General features: G+C 37.5%; 1 protein-coding gene across 4 annotated transcripts in view; it reads left to right on the plus strand.

Moving 5' to 3' along the window:
• The window catches only part of dph6 (diphthamine biosynthesis 6), a 127,388-nt gene that overhangs the window by 5,846 nt on the left and 102,035 nt on the right, over positions 1 to 19,507 (plus strand). For all 4 annotated transcript variants that reach the window (XR_013206728.1, XR_013206729.1, XM_077240174.1 and 1 more), the window contains exons 4-5: positions 11,570 to 11,643; positions 14,110 to 14,228. Coding sequence is in view for 2 of the 4 variants with exons in the window: in XM_077240174.1 (XP_077096289.1) it covers positions 11,570 to 11,643; positions 14,110 to 14,228 (193 nt within the window). In the remaining 2 variants the exon portion in view is untranslated. The remainder of the gene's footprint in view (positions 1 to 11,569; positions 11,644 to 14,109; positions 14,229 to 19,507) is intronic.

The raw sequence follows: 19,507 nt of genomic DNA on the forward strand, positions 1-19,507 counted from the left end.
TATAAACACTGATGTCTACAGTAGCGATCAAAATAGCGTAAAACACTTATTGAAAGTAATTTGTCGCTTCAAATAATGATGATACACCAGTAGGTGGAGACAAGTGACTTACAACATTTATTTGTCATTAAATCATTCGTTTAGAGATGCGTTCAGAAACGCTGATTCATCCAGTAATGAAACAAGTGAACTCTATATGATTGTGTCAATGAATCATTCATTTAGGAGATGCGTTCAGAAACGCTGATTCATCCAGTAATGAAACAAGTGAACTCTATATGATTGAGTCAATGAATCATTCATTTAGGAGATGCGTTCAGAAATGCTGATTCATCCAGTAATGAAACAAGTGAAGTCTATATGATTGAGTCAATGAATCATTCATTTAGGAGATGCGTTCAGAAATGCTGATTCATCCAGTAATGAAACTAGTGAAGTCTATATGATTGTGTCAATGAATCATTCATTTAGGAGATGCGTTCAGAAATGCTGATTCATCCAGTAATGAAGCAAGTGAAGTCTATATGATTGAGTCAATGAATCATTTATTTAAGAGATTCGTTCAGAAACGCTGATTCATTCAGTAATGAAACAAGTATTTATTAGTGAGTCATTGAATCATTAATTTAACCGTTTTTTAAGTAATTCATTCCATTTAATTACAAATTTTAAATAGACTGCAGCAATCAACATTTTGTCAGAACTTCTAGTAAATTGTTTTGTTTAGTTGTCTGTTCAGAATCGTGATCTCTGTTTGAAACAAAAAATGTTAACCAGAATCCAGCATCTCTACTGTCCGCGATTGCATCAAGGATCAGCCAAATTTCTGTGTGCATCGTCAAAAGTGTTTAAGAAAAGTGCTAAGGTGAATTTTTGTGAATATTTAGTTTGAAGGAAAACAGTATTTGGTGGACTGGTAGCCATAGTTAGAGTGTTCAGCTGAAGGAGGTTTTGCTGCACATTTGATGTTCAGATAATTGATAGTGTTGTGATTGATGACTGCGTTGTGTCTGTCAGCTGATGTCATGTGTTTGCTCGCATCACTTCCTGAATCTGAGGAGAAATGAGAGAGATTTCAGACTCCACACGCGTTTGAGGCCCGACAGACGCGTTTCACACAAAACTGGCATCAAATTTTAAGGGCTTGTTGTTTTGGGCCGGAGGAGGTTAGATGTGTGTGTGCGGATCTGAACCTGCGCTGGGAATAACTGGGAATTTAACCATTCAGCCTCTGATCTCAAGCTCCTTCAGTTCTTCACAGCTCTGATTGAAAACAACACGCTTTTAAAGCTCTCAGATAATGAGGAATTACATCGTGGACTTTCAGCAACTACAACCATCCAATCAACTCCCTACGGATACAACCAAGCCCCGCCCACTTGTGTTCCTGTAGCGTTTCACTCGATATACGGCACAATAGAGTATAAAAGACGAGCGCAACTTCCCTTTAATGATGACTTTTATAGAGGCTCTTAAAAATAAAACCATATTTATCTGTTCCACACAAAATTTAAAATTGTCATCTTTTATTTAAGAATTAGCAGTGGTCACCAAAACTGTTTGATTAGCAACATTCTACAAACATCATATTTGAAACAATTTTCATTCAAATAATGAAATATGCATATGATGCTTTTTAATGTTTTCCTCTTTCTTTAGTGTGTAATGTATCCGTTTGTGCAATTAATAAGATCTGCAAACTTACAAAACGCACACCAGGGTCAGAAATCAATGGTGCTCAGGGAAAAAATAACACCAAAAATCTATTAAATAGTTCTTGTTTTAAATATTTATAACAGCATATAAGCAAAACCACACATGAGCATGAGTGCTGTTTTCCCCAATATCAGCACTATCGCAAATGTGATATTAATTTTATAAAACGTTTCAATAAACGATAAGTTAATATAAGGTGACTTACATTTTAGACTCAGAATATTGTTTGTGCTCTATTATTCCAACGATCAGTTCCAAACAAATCCACAGTTGAGCCGTTGTGGATTTCCGAGCATCACCGTGATGTTTCGTTTGTGAATAAATCCACGTTTTTGAAAGATTCAGTCTAACAAGTGATTCAACGTCTCGACAGTTGCTGTGCCCCTGCATGACTCAGGCGTTTTAGACTGAATGATTTTTCCTTTTTGCCAGATTCCATTTTGTCTTTTTGATTTTCTGGATTCCATTTTAATTGTTTAATTTTAATAACCAAATTGAATCATTAAAAATAATTTAAAGGGACTATGTGTAGTTATTTAGGTATTTTATTACCTAAAATCAATATTTTTATTCATAAATATGTCCTCAATGGTGTACAAATATCTCTGCCAATTATCTGCCTTATCCTCGTAAACGAAGAATTCATTATCTTTATATACATGTGACGGGTAGGTCCACGGAGGCTTCCATGTCGTTCCGCCATCTTGAAAAACTATAATAGCAGAGAGGGTCAAAAAGTACTAGACCAACGCGTTTCCACAAGGCGTTTTCGTTGAGAGCCAGCGTCACGTGACTGAACGCAGCAGAACCGGAGGAGAGAGCAGCGAGAGACGCTTCACGGCACCGGCGAGTTTAAAGGCTGCATTGCACTGTTATTATTCATACTGTAACATTCGTGTGTTCTTGTGTCAAGTTGCAGTTTGAAATAACAAACCTGTTCACCCGAAGGAAAACTCGACGAAGTGCTGTTAGAAGACATCCTGTCATAGCTTTTTGGTACATTACAGCTACCGTAGATAGTCTACTGTACAATAGTCATATACTTCTGTCATAATTTCTTCAAGTTAGACAGAACTTTTATTTTGGCGGGTTGTGGTGAAGAGCTGTGAGTTCTTAATGGATTTGGATGAATCTAACAGAGGAACGATGACACTGCTAAATGCTGATCAGTGATTTCTGCGTGTGTGTGTGTGTGTGCGTGCGTGCGTGCGTGGATGAGAGGCACTCACACATGTGATGCTCACGTTGCCCTACATTAAGAGTTAGCTACTCTGTGGAGTTTAATTGTGAACATACAAGTTTAAATTCATTCTAACAAATACAGGTGAAACTCGGAAAAATTTGAATATTGTGCAAAAGTTATAATTTTGATGATTATGGCTGACAGCTTATGTAAACCCCAAATTCAAAATCTCAGAAAATTTGAATATTACATGAAATCAATAAAAAAAGGATTTTAAATACCGAAATGTCGGCCCTCTGAAAAGTATAATCATGCATATGCATATAATTATATATATATATATACACTAACTATATTAGTTGCACCTTTTAATTTGAGTTACTGAAATACATTAACTTTTGCACGATATTCAAATTTTTCGAGTTACACCTGTTTGTAGAAAGTATTTCCTTCCCCATTAATTGTAAACGAATATCGTTATAAATATCAGTATCGTATGATATGGAATAAAATATGGTTTACACAGCAATCTTTAATATTCACAGCACACACACTAGTCCATATCGCCGTTAGGTTAAGTGTGCAGCCCTACGTCTCATTTAATACAAAATTGACCAAATTCCATAACATTCCGTGACGTCATACGGTAAATCCCATGTTTATGATTCTGCTGCATTTTCCACATGTGAAAACATGCCATGAGACTGAGGAACTCCGTGTACCTGATCATCTCGATCTCAGGTGTGTGTGAATATCTGCTGTACTCTAACCACTGATGTTTAAACATCACAGGGTCAGAGGTCAGGGGTCATCGGCTTTAGGCATCAGATAGACGTCCGTACATCGTTGACTTCTGATGGCGTGTGTGTGTTGGTTTATGAGGACACAAATGTGTATAATGATATGGGTATTACAACTAGGGGTGTGTGATATCGACAAAATACGAAAATAAAATAAAATCTTGATATTTGATATTTTCTGGAATTTTCTCTATAACGATAATTAGAAGATATTTGGCTTTGGGCTGCCGTGTTACTGTATTTTGTATCAATGCAGAGCAGAAGAGACTCTTTCAGACACGATCTTATGAAACAGAACTGTGCTGATATGCAGCTGAAACCGCATCTTTGGACATTTATAATTGTAAAACAGTATTAATGTTTACATTTCAGTTTTACATCCTTCATCACACTATTTATATTGTTTTTTTATTGTCACATGATCAACATTATGGCACAAATGCTGTCGATACAAATATTCTCCTGCACAAGTTTCTGGCATTATTTCATCAGAATATCGAGAACGACACACAAACGATACATTCATTTTGATACTGACAAAATTAGCCAAATAAAAAAAATTAGTTATACGTCCAAATTTATTTGCGGATATGAGAAAGATTGTAGTTGAGGCGTGTGTGTGTCAGAAGCGTTGGTCTGACAGCAGTCGTGTGATGAGGAGCTGTTAAACCTGTGGCGAGAGCGTTCACCATCACAAGTGTGTGAAGTTTTAAAAGATTCATCCAGCACTTTGACTTAATTAGATGTTATCTTTTGAGCAAATGACATTTGAACATAAAGGAATGGCTGTTTTAAGTGTGCCTTTCAGTGTGTGTGTGTGTGTGTGTGTGATGGTGCAATAGTGCCATCTATAGCTGAACAAGTGAAATTTCCCCTGAACGAAGCTCTTCAGAAATCAAAAGAACATGTTTTCTTCTGCATTATTATCAATAGAAAGGCGTTTATAAATCTCTTCACACAGATATGAGATGTGATGATAATGATGTAATTGTCTTTCATGTGTGTCACGAGACTGATTGGAGATGAGAATCATGATTGGAGATTGAGTTGTTCATCATGTCATATAGACTGTACATCAGTGTGTGTGGCTCCTTCATCATATTACACGCGTGTGTGTTTCAGCACATGGTTTCAAAGCAGCGTCACAAAATCATAATGATTATGTTTATAATATCTTCATGCATTATGCCACATTTAGCGGATTAAAGCTGGACGATAATATAGTTACATTTTGCAAAGATACGAGTAATCAAGCAAGCAGTTTAGATGTGCCATAAATTGTATTTAAATAGCTTTATGTGAGTGAAGTGTGTGTATTAGCTTTTTCTTTTTAAAGTATTTTTGTAAGTTTCTCTTATAGTCTTTAATAGTATTTCAGTGTGTTTCACTTCTACTGTGTTTGGCAACGATGATCCTGCTTTTTATTAAAGTCCCCCTGTAGTCAATCATTTTATCCCTTAAACGCATCTTTAATCACAAAAATTACATATTTATTTATTTTTTCCTTGAAACAAAATTCTTCATGCCTTAAAATATCTTGAATGTAACTCGACACCCTTGCCTCATTTAGTATGCGCGGTTCTATGAATATGCAAATGAGCCCCGCCTCCACTCACTCACTCACTCAGAGATCCACTCGTTGACGATCACACGTTGATCTGATTGGTTACAAGGTAGTTTGTGACGTCAGAAACACCAGCGATTTCAAAGCGTGTTTTTGAGACTGTCTTTGGTTCACTGCAGTTTTAGCAGAAAATACTCAGCAATGCTGTCGACTTATGAATTTATACATGGTTTGTCTTAAAGCATATTAAAAACACCACATAGACACATAAACAACATTAAAAGCTGGATTTTCACTTAAAATATATATCTGCTATGCACTAACAATTAAATTAATCATTTGATTTAGTGCACTTGTTCTGTACATACATGTTTTACATTGTACTTGTATTTAAATATACCTGCATATAATTAATTTCTGTAATGACATCTATAATTACACTGTTGACCCCCACACCACCAAACCTGTCTGACTATTAATAATTCAAATCAAATCATGTATTTTTTTGGCTAGGAATGTCCTGCATGTATGAATATTCCAGAACTGTTTTTGCATATTATTTTTTCATTAGAAGTGATTGTTTTGTTTTGTGTTTGTTTGTTTTACATCAATCCCCAAATATAATTACAATGTGTTTTGAGGACAATAGAATAGATGAAATCTTCACACATCAAAAACACAGCTTGTGTGCCAGTGCTTTCGAGATCTGTGGAGAAAACCGTGAGATGTACAGGCAGAAACAGGAGAGTGATACAGGAGGAGAGTGATACAGGAGGAGAGTGATACAGGAGGAGAGTGATACAGGAGAGTGATACAGGAGGAGAGTGATACAGGAGGAGAGTGATACAGGAGAGTGATACAGGAAGAGAGTGATACAGGAAGAGAGTGATACAGGAAGAGAGTGATACAGGAGAGTGATACAGGAGAGTAATACAGGAGGAGAGTGATACAGGAGAGAGATACAGGAGAGTGATACAGGAAGAGAGTGATACAGGAGAGTGATACAGGAGGAGAGTGATACAGGAGGAGAGTGATACAGGAGGAGAGTGATACAGGAGGGGAGTGATACAGGAGGAGAGTGATACAGGAAGAGAGTGATACAGGAGAGTGATACAGGAGAGTGATACAGGAGGAGAGTGATACGATACAGGAGGAGAGTGATACAGGAGGAGAGTGATACGATACAGGAGGAGAGTGATACGATACAGGAGGAGAGTGATACGATACAGGAGGAGAGTGATACGATACAGGAGGAGAGTGATACGATACAGGAGGAGAGTGATACAGGAGGAGAGTGATACAGGAGGAGAGTGATACAGGAGGAGAGTGATACAGGAGGAGAGTGATACAGGAGGAGAGTGATACAGGAGGAGAGTGATACAGGAGAGTGATACAGGAGGAGAGTGATACAGGAGGAGAGTGATACAGGAGGAGAGTGATACAGGAGGAGAGTGATACAGGAGGAGAGTGATACGATACAGGAGGAGAGTGATACAGGAGGAGAGTGATACGATACAGGAGGAGAGTGATACGATACAGGAGGAGAGTGATACGATACAGGAGGAGAGTGATACAGGAGGAGAGTGATACAGGAGGAGAGTGATACAGGAGGAGAGTGATACAGGAGAGTGATACAGTGATACACAGCTTGTGTGCCAGTGCTTTCGAGATCTGTGGAGAAAACCGTGAGATGTACAGGCAGAAACAGGAGAGTGATACAGGAGGAGAGAGATACAGGAGGAGAGTGATACAGGAGGAGAGTGATACAGGAGAGTGATACAGGAGGAGAGTGATACAGGAGGAGAGTGATACAGGAGGAGAGTGATACAGGAGGAGAGTGATACAGGAGGAGAGTGATACAGGAGGAGAGTGATACAGGAGGAGAGTGATACAGGAGGAGAGTGATACAGGAGGAGAGTGATACAGGAGGAGAGTGATACAGGAGGAGAGTGATACGATACAGGAAGAGAGTGATACAGGAGGAGAGTGATACAGGAGGAGAGTGATACAGGAGGAGAGTGATACAGGAGGAGAGTGATACAGGAGGAGAGTGATACAGGAGGAGAGTGATACGATACAGGAAGAGAGTGATACAGGAGGAGAGTGATACGATACAGGAGGAGAGTGATACAGGAGGAGAGTGATACAGGAGGAGAGTGATACAGGAGGAGAGTGATACAGGAGGAGAGTGATACAGGAGGAGAGTGATACAGGAGGAGAGTGATACAGGAGGAGAGTGATACAGGAGGAGAGTGATACAGGAGGAGAGTGATACAGGAGGAGAGTGATACAGGAGGAGAGTGATACAGGAGGAGAGTGATACGATACAGGAGGAGAGTGATACAGGAGGAGAGTGATACGATACAGGAGGAGAGTGATACAGGAGGAGAGTGATACAGGAGGAGAGTGATACGATACAGGAAGAGAGTGATACAGGAGGAGAGTGATACAGGAGGAGAGTGATACGATACAGGAGGAGAGTGATACAGGAGGAGAGTGATACAGGAGGAGAGTGATACAGGAGGAGAGTGATACGATACAGGAGGAGAGTGATACAGGAGGAGAGTGATACAGGAGGAGAGTGATACGATACAGGAAGAGAGTGATACAGGAGGAGAGTGATACAGGAGGAGAGTGATACAGGAGGAGAGTGATACGATACAGGAGGAGAGTGATACAGGAGGAGAGTGATACAGGAGGAGAGTGATACAGGAGGAGAGTGATACAGGAGGAGAGTGATACAGGAGGAGAGTGATACGATACAGGAGGAGAGTGATACAGGAGGAGAGTGATACAGGAGGAGAGTGATACGATACAGGAAGAGAGTGATACAGGAGGAGAGTGATACAGGAGGAGAGTGATACAGGAGGAGAGTGATACAGGAGGAGAGTGATACAGGAGGAGAGTGATACAGTTACGGTTTAAGGGTGGGTTAAGGTCTAAGGGAAGGGTCAACAGTGTAATTACAAATGTATTTACATAAATTAATTACAGCTGTAATTACATCATGCAGGTATTTTTTAAAATAAGTACAATGTAAAAACATGTATGTACACAATAAGTTCATTGTATCAAATTATTAATTTCAATATTAGTGCATAGTAGTTAAAGCCACTTAATATAAAGTGGGATCCAATAGAGACACCAGAATAACAATATTCATGATTCTGAAGATGAAAATACTGAATTATTGTAGATGAATATGCTTGATCTCTGTCACTGACTAGATATATTTAAAATAATGTAGGACACTTTTACTGGTAATATCAGACATTTGGCATTATCAGAACACACATATATTCCCCCACTGCATTATTATACATTATATTCAACATTATATATAGCAGTTTAATGTAGAACTGACACTAAAATTCTGAAAACTAAATCACACATTCATTTTTGTTTTGAGTGAATTATACACAATACATATAGTTGCATTTTTGTATTGCGATAGATTGTGACAGCCCTAATCAATGCCCAGCCCTAAAATGCACACACACACACACACACACACACTGATAATCTCTGCTGTTGATACAGTAAAGCGCTAATACTGTACTGTCAATTGAGTTTGTGCCGGATGATTATTTTCAGAGGCTCGTGTCATGAGATTCACTGTCAGATGTTCAGACGCTTGCTTCCGCCGGTGCGTGAGAGAGAAACACAGACACACACACACACACACACACACACACACACACACACACACATACACATAAACACACTCACACACACACTCATCAGGGGCGGAGCTAAAGCTGCTCTTTAAGAGCCTCACGGGCCCTCGATCTGATATCGACATCAGCAGACGGGCCCTTGAGAACCGGCTCCATCAGGCCTCAAACACACACACAGACACACACACACACACACACACACACACACACACACACACACACACACACACACACACACACACACACATGCTTTTATCCAGCGCTTCTGTGTCCAGGTGGGTTTCTGTGGGACATCGATCGCTCGAGGTGTCAGGAGCACAAAAAAATCAAACCCGTCTCTGATTACTTCCACATTACTGCTGAAAAAGAACATAAAAAGAAATGGATCCCTTTAAACCTGCTTAATACATAAATGATGACCTGTGGGGTCGATCGATGCGGCGCTTCACCTGCGAACACTCGGGCTCCCGACACAAGAGCTTATTTCATTACTGTCCACATGACATTTACATTCAGCAGGTCTTAAAGTCACAATCAGACACTTCCTGTCCCGCGACTCCGGTCTGATCTCCCGCGGAATATAAACACACTCGTTTACTCGCACTCGTATCGACCCAACTCTTCACTGTCAGAGACACTGCTGCTATTCTTTAGGTCTTTTAAATTTACTCATTTTAGCCTGCAATTATTTTGCGGACTGGTCTAAAGTCGCATAAAACTATATTGTTATTAATATTATTGTCATTATTAGCAAAGTTAATATTACTATTATTGCTGCTACTACTACTGCCACTATTATTATTACTACTATTACTACAAATATTATTATTATGATTGTTTCAAATTGTCTAGATATATATTAATCACTCAATGAGTTTATATCTATATATGTATATTCTTCACAGAAAAAAGAAATTATATATGTGTAATCAAAAATTTTGTTATATCACACAAATGATCTATTCATTAAAATTATTACTGTACTTGTATATACAGTAATAATATGGGTTTATAATTAATAATGAGTAATAATTATTTAATATCGAAACTAAATAATACATTAATAATCAATAATCAAGCAAACACTCAAATAGCTCAAACTGAGTTTGGGACTAAACATTTAAATTGCACATAAGGCAGTTTTATATCTACTTTTTAATAATAGACTTGTTTCTACTCCAGTTTGTTGGTTAAATATAAAAATTTGAACGACAATAAACTATAATAACTTGTTTTAATTAAAGATTTATTGAAACATGCATTAAATAATAAAGACATTACTTACAGGTTAAGTAAAAATATTATAAATATGTATATACAAATATATAATATAGTGTATATATTTATTATCAGAATGAGTTATTTATCATCTCAGTTATTTTTCTAGCTGACTATATTTATTACTCAAATCTAATTATGCTGAAACATTGGCACACACACACACACACACACACACACACACACACACACACACACACACACACACACACACACACACACACACACACTGCTAGATAAAGAGTCTAGCCTAAAGCTCTTGTAATTTGTTTGTGTTTTCTGCCTAATGTAGTTTGCTCAATCTTGTTTAGTGATGGAGAGCGATAGGCTTATCTCGGTTTGCTGAAGGCATGAGTATCTGACGCGTTCCAGCAGTGACGTTAGCGTGTGTGTGTGTGTGTGTGTGTGTGTGTGTCTCACTTCACTGGGTTGCAGTGAGATGAGATTTGGACAGAATCAGACTCAGCACAAATACTTGTAGTTTCATGGCGTCGAAACACTAGCGTTGTGTCTGGTTGGGTTAATGTGTGTTAATATGTATCTGTATTATGTATTAATATGTTAATATGAGTGTTTATGTATCACCATGTTGACTGACGCTAATGTATCTCCTGTCTGTGAGTTTTACATGATGGCTTTTTTTTTGTTGTTGCATTTTTTAGAACTCAAAAACAATTTCCATTCATTGACAGAATATTAACAATATATACAAAACAAACTAAAAGCTTCAGCTCAGAGAGTACAAACTTCCATTGCAAACTATTAGCTCACATTATGGATAAACAAAATAACTAAATAAAATGTTTGCAACTCTAGGGTCCAGATCATTTATAAATGGCTGCCATGTCTCGAGTGGTGTTTGCGTGATCAGGGTCCTGGAAATCCTGGAAAGTTTGTGAATCTGGAAAAAAAAATTCAAGGCGCTGGAAAGATTTTGAAAATAAACACACATGATACAGTCCTTGAAAGTGCTTGAATTTATTTTGTGCAAGAAGTTTTCTGGAAAAAATCCATATTATTCCCTCCGGTCCGCTAATGTGTTATTACTGGCCTATGCGCAATAGCTTGCTTGATTTACGCGATTTACGCGCATTTATGCGTTACGTTAAGCGTTTCCCGCGTGAGGTTCTTTGTGTTGGACGTTGCCATGACGAACGCGAGCAAAACTGTAACAATGTGTCTTACAGGCTAACACGATGTAGCCTTGCCCTCACAAGACACGTGTCCACACATTAAGTCTTTGAATTTGAGGGTATTGGACCTGGAAAGTCCTTGAATTTGAAGTTATCCGAGGTGTGGGAACCCTGCGTGATGTTTAATGACGTGTGTGTCTGCTATCTTCTGTGTTCAGGAGGAGGTGTGTGTGGAGGCCGTGTCTGTCGGGGCCATTCTGTCCGACTACCAGAGAATACGTGTGGAAAACGTGTAAGTGGAGATCCGTTCTCTTGTTTCTCCTTCCCCTTCCTCTCACACTACACACTGCATTATGTCATTGAGTCATTTACAAAACAATAAGCCAAAGATTTGCATCATCATTGTGGACGTGAGATGTTCAGTTGTGGATTTGCTCATTTCCCGTGTTCCTCAAGCTGAGCTCCACGACTGCGATGAGGAGTTTAGCGCTTTACTAAAACATGAATTGGTATGTTTATATGCAAGTTTATTTATATAGCACATTTTATACACAATGGTAATTCAAAGTGCTTTGCATAAAAAGGGTTAAAATAATAATCACAAGAGCATAAGAAAAAAATTACAATAAAAGTAAAGAAAAAAACATTGATTAAAAGTGTTTAAAAGTCCTCCTGTAGTCAATCATTTTATCCCTTAAAACTCGTCATTTGAAAATCCAGCTTTTAATGTTGTTTATGTGTCTATGTGGTGTTTTTAATACGCTTTAAGACAAACCATGTGTAAATTCATAAGTCGACAGCATTGCTGAGTATTTTCTCCTTAAAACTGCAGTGAACCAAAGACAGTCTCAAAAACACGCTTTGAAATCGCTGGTGTTTCTGGCGTCACAAACTACCTTGTAACCAATCAGATCAACGTGTGATCGTCAACGAGTGGATCTCTGAGTGAGTGAGTGAGTGAGTGGAGGCGGGGCTCATTTGCATATTCATAGAACCGCGCATACTAAATGAGGCAAGGGTGTCGAGTTACAGTCAAGATATTTTAAGGCAGGAAGACATTTTTCTCAAGGAAAAAACTTTTAAATGTGAAATTTTTGTGATTAAAGATGCATTTTAAGGGATACAATTATTGACTACAGGGGGACTTTAAAAGTTTCTAGGAAAATATTGATAATCTAAAGAACTTTTTCCATGGTTCCATGGATGTTAAATTCAAGATATGCTAAGGCATTTTTTCAGGGAAAAAACGTTTAAATATGTAATTTTGGTGAATTATAGATGAGTTGATGAGGTCAAGATTGAGGTTATAGATTGAGATGAGGATAAAATGATTGACTACAGGGGGACTTTAGCTATTAGTGACTGATTTACAGTGACTCCAAACATTAAACGGACTAGCATTAAACGAGTGATATTTCTCATGTTCCCAGCCGATTGCACTGATCTCGCTAGCGGTGCATGTGTCCGCACACACCGCTGTCAGTCAGCTATTGTCCTCCGCAGGATAAGTGCTGTTACCCTACCTGTATACCTGACATCCCATGATGCCGAGGGGTATCGTGCTAATTGCTAATCACTTGCGCTCTCGCTTTGACCCGTGGCGCTAGCATTGAGCTGACCTCCACACATGTCACATGAGCGTAGCGCTGGCGTTATGCCAAGCCGGAGGGCGAGCGTTAATTGTCAATGTCAACTTTATTTCTATAGCACAACTAAACACAACACCAGTTGACCACACTCTCAGAAAAAAAGGTACAAAAGCTGTCACTGTGGCTTTACCTTTTCAAAAGGTACACCTTTGTACCTAAAGAGTGCATATTGATCCCTTAAAGGTACATATTAGAACCCTTTTGAAGGGTTGTGTCCCAGTGACAGCTTTCTGAGAGTGTGGTCAACTGGTGTTGTGTGCAGTGTGCTTTACAATACATAACATTAAGAAAAACCATAAAACCCAAACACACAATACAATACATTTCATCATTGACCATATGCTAGTTCAAAAAGGTTCATTTTTAGCCTAGATTAAAAAACAGACGTGGATGGAGCAAATCTAATACTGAATGTTAATGCATCAGCCACTGAAAACACACGGTCACAGCTACTCTTCAGCTTTGATTTCGGAATAAGAAGCATCTCTATTGTCTTTGTTTATCTCTATTGTATTGGCTTTAACTATTTAAAGGGCTCATCGGATGCAAAATTCACTTTTATATGGTGTTTGCATATAAATGTGTGTTTGCAGTGTGTGGACACAACCACCATACAATAAAAAAAATCTATTTTTTAGTCCTCAAAAAGCCTAAACACTCTCAATAAACAAGCCGTTTGGATTTTCTGAGCAATATGATGTCATATAGCTCATGCGCCGCCCACAACCACTGATGGACTGTCCCATATTAGCATATTTCCCGTATTAGCATATATACGCCCTCGACCACTGACAAACTGTTTATTATTATTATCATCATTTAAAGAGACATGCACCGAAACGGTTCTCTGTGAACAGAGCTGTTTTTGAGGAGGTAAAAGAGTGTTGTTTTACACAACCATTGAAGAATTTTAACCAAAGTATGTTACACACTTTACACACAGACCCTAAAGAATCACACAAACTTGTGGAAAATGGGCATCCGATGACCCCTTTAACAAATTGTGTTTGAAGTAGTGTCCGAGTGCCGCCCTCTTTTCTGTTCACATCCATCATGTCCTCTTGCACGCCTGCTCAGTTCTCCACTTGTGGTGTGTGTGTTCTCCGCAGGTGTGCGAGGCTTCAGCTCCAGCCGCTGGCGTACCTGTGGCGCCGAGACCAGGCCGAGCTGCTCCGAGAGATCATATCAAGCGGCCTCAACGCCCTCCTCATCAAAGTGGCAGCGATCGGTGGGTTACGGCCTTTAGATCGGGCAGGGCTCGAGCAGTCCGGCCACTGTCCAGTGTTTAAACTGATCCTCCTCGTAGACTGGCAGGACTGCACGGTTTAGGGGAAACAATCTAATAGCAATTTTTCTGATTGAAGATTAAAAGCATTTTGCTGTGTTCGTGTTGATTATGTATCAGTATGGCAAAAATAAATAAATGTAGTATTATTAGGGTAACACTTTACAATAAGGTTCATTAATTAACATTAGTTAACTACCTTAGTTAACATGAACTAAGTATGAACAACACCATTTATTAATCTTTTTTTTAACATTTACTGATGCATGATTAAAATCAAAGGTTGTATTTGTTAGCATTAGTTAATGCACTGTGAGGTAACATGAACTAACAATGAACCGCTGTATTTTTATTAACTAACAGCGCGGTTTAGGGGAAAAATCGAATAGCGATTTTTGGTTACAGTTTATTTTAAGGGGTCATTGTTACCGTGTAATTATACATTTGAGTACTGAGTAATATTAATTAACAACATGTACTTACTATAGGGTTAGGGTAGGATTTGGTTGAAGGTTAGTTGCATGTAATTATGAATAATTTACTTTTATTACTACGGTAAGTACATGTAACGTGTAAAAAGGACACTGTAAAATAAAGCGTTACTCGATTTTTCTGATTGAAGATTGCGATTTTTAGAGCGTTTCGTAGTGTTTGTTGATTATGTATCAATATGGCTATAAACAAAATAATGAAATAAAATAAAAATATTAACATTACTAAATAACAACAAAATTAGAAAGATTACTATTGTAGTATTTCACTGTAATGTACAAAAAGTATTAGACACATGTTGCGTTTACCCTGAAACACACATCACATATTTATTTTAGGGATGCACCGATATGAAACCTTTGTCCGATAACCGATAATTCTTTATATTTAAAAGCTGATACTCGATATATTGGCCGATAAATCTAAATCTGAATTTTTGTATATTTTTTGAGAGTATTTTCCTTTGATGCCTGAACTTTGCAGCCCAGATCAGATGACATCAGTAATTCACACATGGGTGGTTCTTCAGGGGATGTGTGTATTGGAACACACCCAGGGTGTCTTTTAATCCCTGAAATGTCTGCGGCGTCACCTGCTCTCTCACTCCTGTTTCACGCACCGCTGCAAGAGAAACACTGATCAGGAGGGGGAAAGTTTTTGTGGTGGCCTGTTGTGCATGTATTTACACACTGGACATGTGTGGATTGATAGAAATAATGATATCAACATGTAACATGTGAGTTTTAAAATGATTAGTTAGTAACCAAAACGGCATGCTCGTGAACAGTGCTTAAACTGATTGAAATAATGATAGAATATCAACATTTAATATTCAATTCAATTCAATTTAATTCAAATTTATTTGTATAGCGCTTTTCACAATACTTATTGTTTCAAAGCAGCTTTACAGAATGTGCATTTCAGAAATGTACATAGAAAAAAAAATACAGTTAGTTAATCATGTAGTAATTTAGGGCATAACATATCGCCGGCGTTGAGTCGGCTCTTCACAGGCGTCGAGTCGTCTCTTCACAGGCGTTTAGTCATCTTATCGCAGGTGTTGGGGCATCTGAGGTCTCCGTGAGAGGCTGGATACAAACCGGAGCTGACGAACGCTATTTACCTCGGGACTAGCGTCCCGAGATAACAGCAGAAAAGCAGATGGGAGATAATTAGCATAGCTGCTGTTCATAATATTAATGCATTCGATCTGATTCAACAGTGGTATAAAAGGTAAGCAATATGTGAGTTTTAAACTGGTTTAAAACCAAAACCAAGTAACCAAAACTGCATACTTGTGAACAGTGCTTAAATAAAGCAAAAAAACTCTGCTTTACATTATGCCTGAGAACAGCCCTTGCCCATAACATGAGCAGAACATTTCCTTAACATCACAATACCATCATTGTGCCATCACTGTAGCATCTCTGCAACATCACGACATCATTATCGTAACCTCACCATAACATCACCGTAATATCTCTCTAGCAGCTCTGCAACATCACTGTAACATCACCATAAACCCCACCACAACATCAGCGTAACATCACTGTTGACATCATATAACATCACAATAACCTCACCATAATGTTACTGTATCATCACCGTAACATCTCTGCAACGTCTCCACAGCATCATTGTAACATCTCTGTAACATCACCTTAACATTACTGTAATCTTGTAACATCACCATAACATCACTGTACTATCTCGTAACATCTCTGTAACATCACTGTAATATCTCGTAACATCTCTGTAACATCACAATAATATCTCGTAACATCTCCATAACATCACTGTAATATCTCGTAACATCTCTGTAACATCACCGTAATATCTCGTAACATCTCCTTAACATCACTGTAATATCTCGTAACATCTCTGTAACATCACCATAACATTACTGTAATATCTCGTAACATCTCCATAACATTACTGTAATATCTCGTAACATCTCTGTAACATCACCATAACATTACTGTAATATCTTGTAACATCTCTGTAACATCACCATAACATTACTGTAATATCTCGTAACATCACTGTAATATCGTGTAACATCTCTGTCACATCACCTTAATATTACTGTAATATCTCGTAACATCTCTGTAACATCACCATAACATTACTGTAATATCTCGTAACATCACCATAACATCTCTGTAATATCTCGTAACATCTCTGTAACATCACCATAACATTACTGTAATATCTCGTAACATCACCATAACATCTCTGTAATATTTCGGTAACATCTCTGTAACATCACCATAACATCTCTGTAATATTTCGGTAACATCTCTGTAACATCACCATAACATCTCTGTAATATCACCATAACATCTTTGTAATATCTCGTAACATCACCATAATATCTGTGTAATATCTCTGTAATATCACTGTAACATCACCATAACATCTCTGTAATATCTCGTGACATCTCAGTAACATCACCATAACATCTCTGTAATATCACCATAACATTACTGTAATATCGCGTAACATCACCATAAAATCACTGTAATATCTTGTAACATCTCTGTAACATCACCTTAACATTACTGTAATATCTCGTAACATCTCTAACATCACCATAACATTACTGTAATATCTCGTAACATCACCATAACATCTCTGTAATATTTCGGTAACATCTCTGTAACATCACCATAACATCTCTGTAATATCTCATAACATCTCTGTAACACCACCGTAACATTACTGTAATATCTCGTAACATCTCCATAACATTACTGTAATATCTCGTAACATCACCATAACATCTCTGTAATATTTCGGTAACATCTCTGTAACATCACCATAACATCTCTGTAATATCTCGTAACATCTCTGTAACATCACCATAACATTACTGTAATATCTCGTAACATCTCCATAACATTACTGTAATATCTCGTAACATCTCTGTAACATCACCATAACATTACTGTAATATCTTGTAACATCTCTGTAACATCACCATAACATTACTGTAATATCTCGTAACATCACCATAACATCACTGTAATATCGTGTAACATCTCTGTCACATCACCTTAACATTACTGTAATATCTCGTAACATCTCTGTAACATCACCATAACATTACTGTAATATCTCGTAACATCACCATAACATTACTGTAATATCTCGTAACATCTCTGTAACACCACCGTAACATTACTGTAATATCTCGTAACATCTCCATAACATTACTGTAATATCTCGTAACATCACCATAACATCTCTGTAATATTTCGGTAACATCTCTGTAACATCACCATAACATCTCTGTAATATCTCGTAACATCTCTGTAACATCATCATAACATTACTGTAATATCTCGTAACATCTCCATAACATTACTGTAATATCTCGTAACATCTCTGTAACATCACCATAACATTACTGTAATATCTTTTAACATCTCTGTAACATCACCATAACATTACTGTAATATCTCGTAACATCACCATAACATCACTGTAATATCGTGTAACATCTCTGTCACATCACCTTAACATTACTGTAATATCTCGTAACATCTCTGTAACATCATCATAACATTACTGTAATATCTCGTAACATCACCATAACATCTCTGTAATATCTCGTAACATCTCTGTAACATCACCATAACATTACTGTAATATCTCGTAACATCACCATAACATCTCTGTAATATTTCGGTAACATCTCTGTAACATCACCATAACATCTCTGTAATATCTCGTAACATCTCAGTAACATCACCATAACATCTCTGTAATATCACCATAACATTACTGTAATATCGCGTAACATCTCTAACATCACCATAACATTACTGTAATATCTCGTAACATCACCATAACATCTCTGTAATATTTCGGTAACATCTCTGTAACATCACCATAACATCTCTGTAATATCACCATAACATCTCTAATATCTCGTAACATCTCCATAATATCTGTGTAATATCTCTGTAATATCACCATAACATCTCTGTAATATCTCGTAACATCACCATAACACCTCTGTAATATCTCGGTAACATCACTGTAACATCACCATAACATCTCTGTAATATCTCGTAACATCATCATAACATCTCTGTAATATCTCGTAACATCACCATAACATCTCTGTAATATCTCGGTAACATCACTGTAACATCACCATAACATCTCTGTAATATCTTGTAACATCACCATAACATCTCTGTAATATCTCGGTAACATCACCATAACATCTCTGTAATATCTCGTAACATCTCTGTAATATCTCGTAACATCTCTGTAACATCACTATAACATCTCTGTAATATCTTGTAACATTACCATAACATCTCTGTAATATCTCATAACATCACCATAACATCTCTGTAATATCTCGTAACATCACCATAACACCTCTGTAATATCTCGTAACATCACTGTAACATCACCATAACATTACTGTAATATCTCGTAACATCACCATAACAACTCTGTAATATCTCGTAACATATCAGTAAAATCACCATAACATCTCTGTAATATCTCGGTAACATCACTGTAACATCATAACATCTCTGTAATATCTCGTAACATCACCATAACATCTCTGTAATATCTCGTAACATCACCATAACATCTCTGTAATATCTCTTAACATCACCATAACACCTCTGTAATATCTCGTAACATCTCAGTAACATCACCATAACATCTCTGTAATATCTCTTAACATCACCATAACACCTCTG

This window comes from Siphateles boraxobius, unplaced genomic scaffold (assembly GCF_051911475.1).
Source record: "Siphateles boraxobius isolate OS27281-9 unplaced genomic scaffold, OSU_SipBor_1 22, whole genome shotgun sequence".
Lineage (NCBI taxonomy): Eukaryota > Metazoa > Chordata > Actinopteri > Cypriniformes > Leuciscidae > Siphateles > Siphateles boraxobius.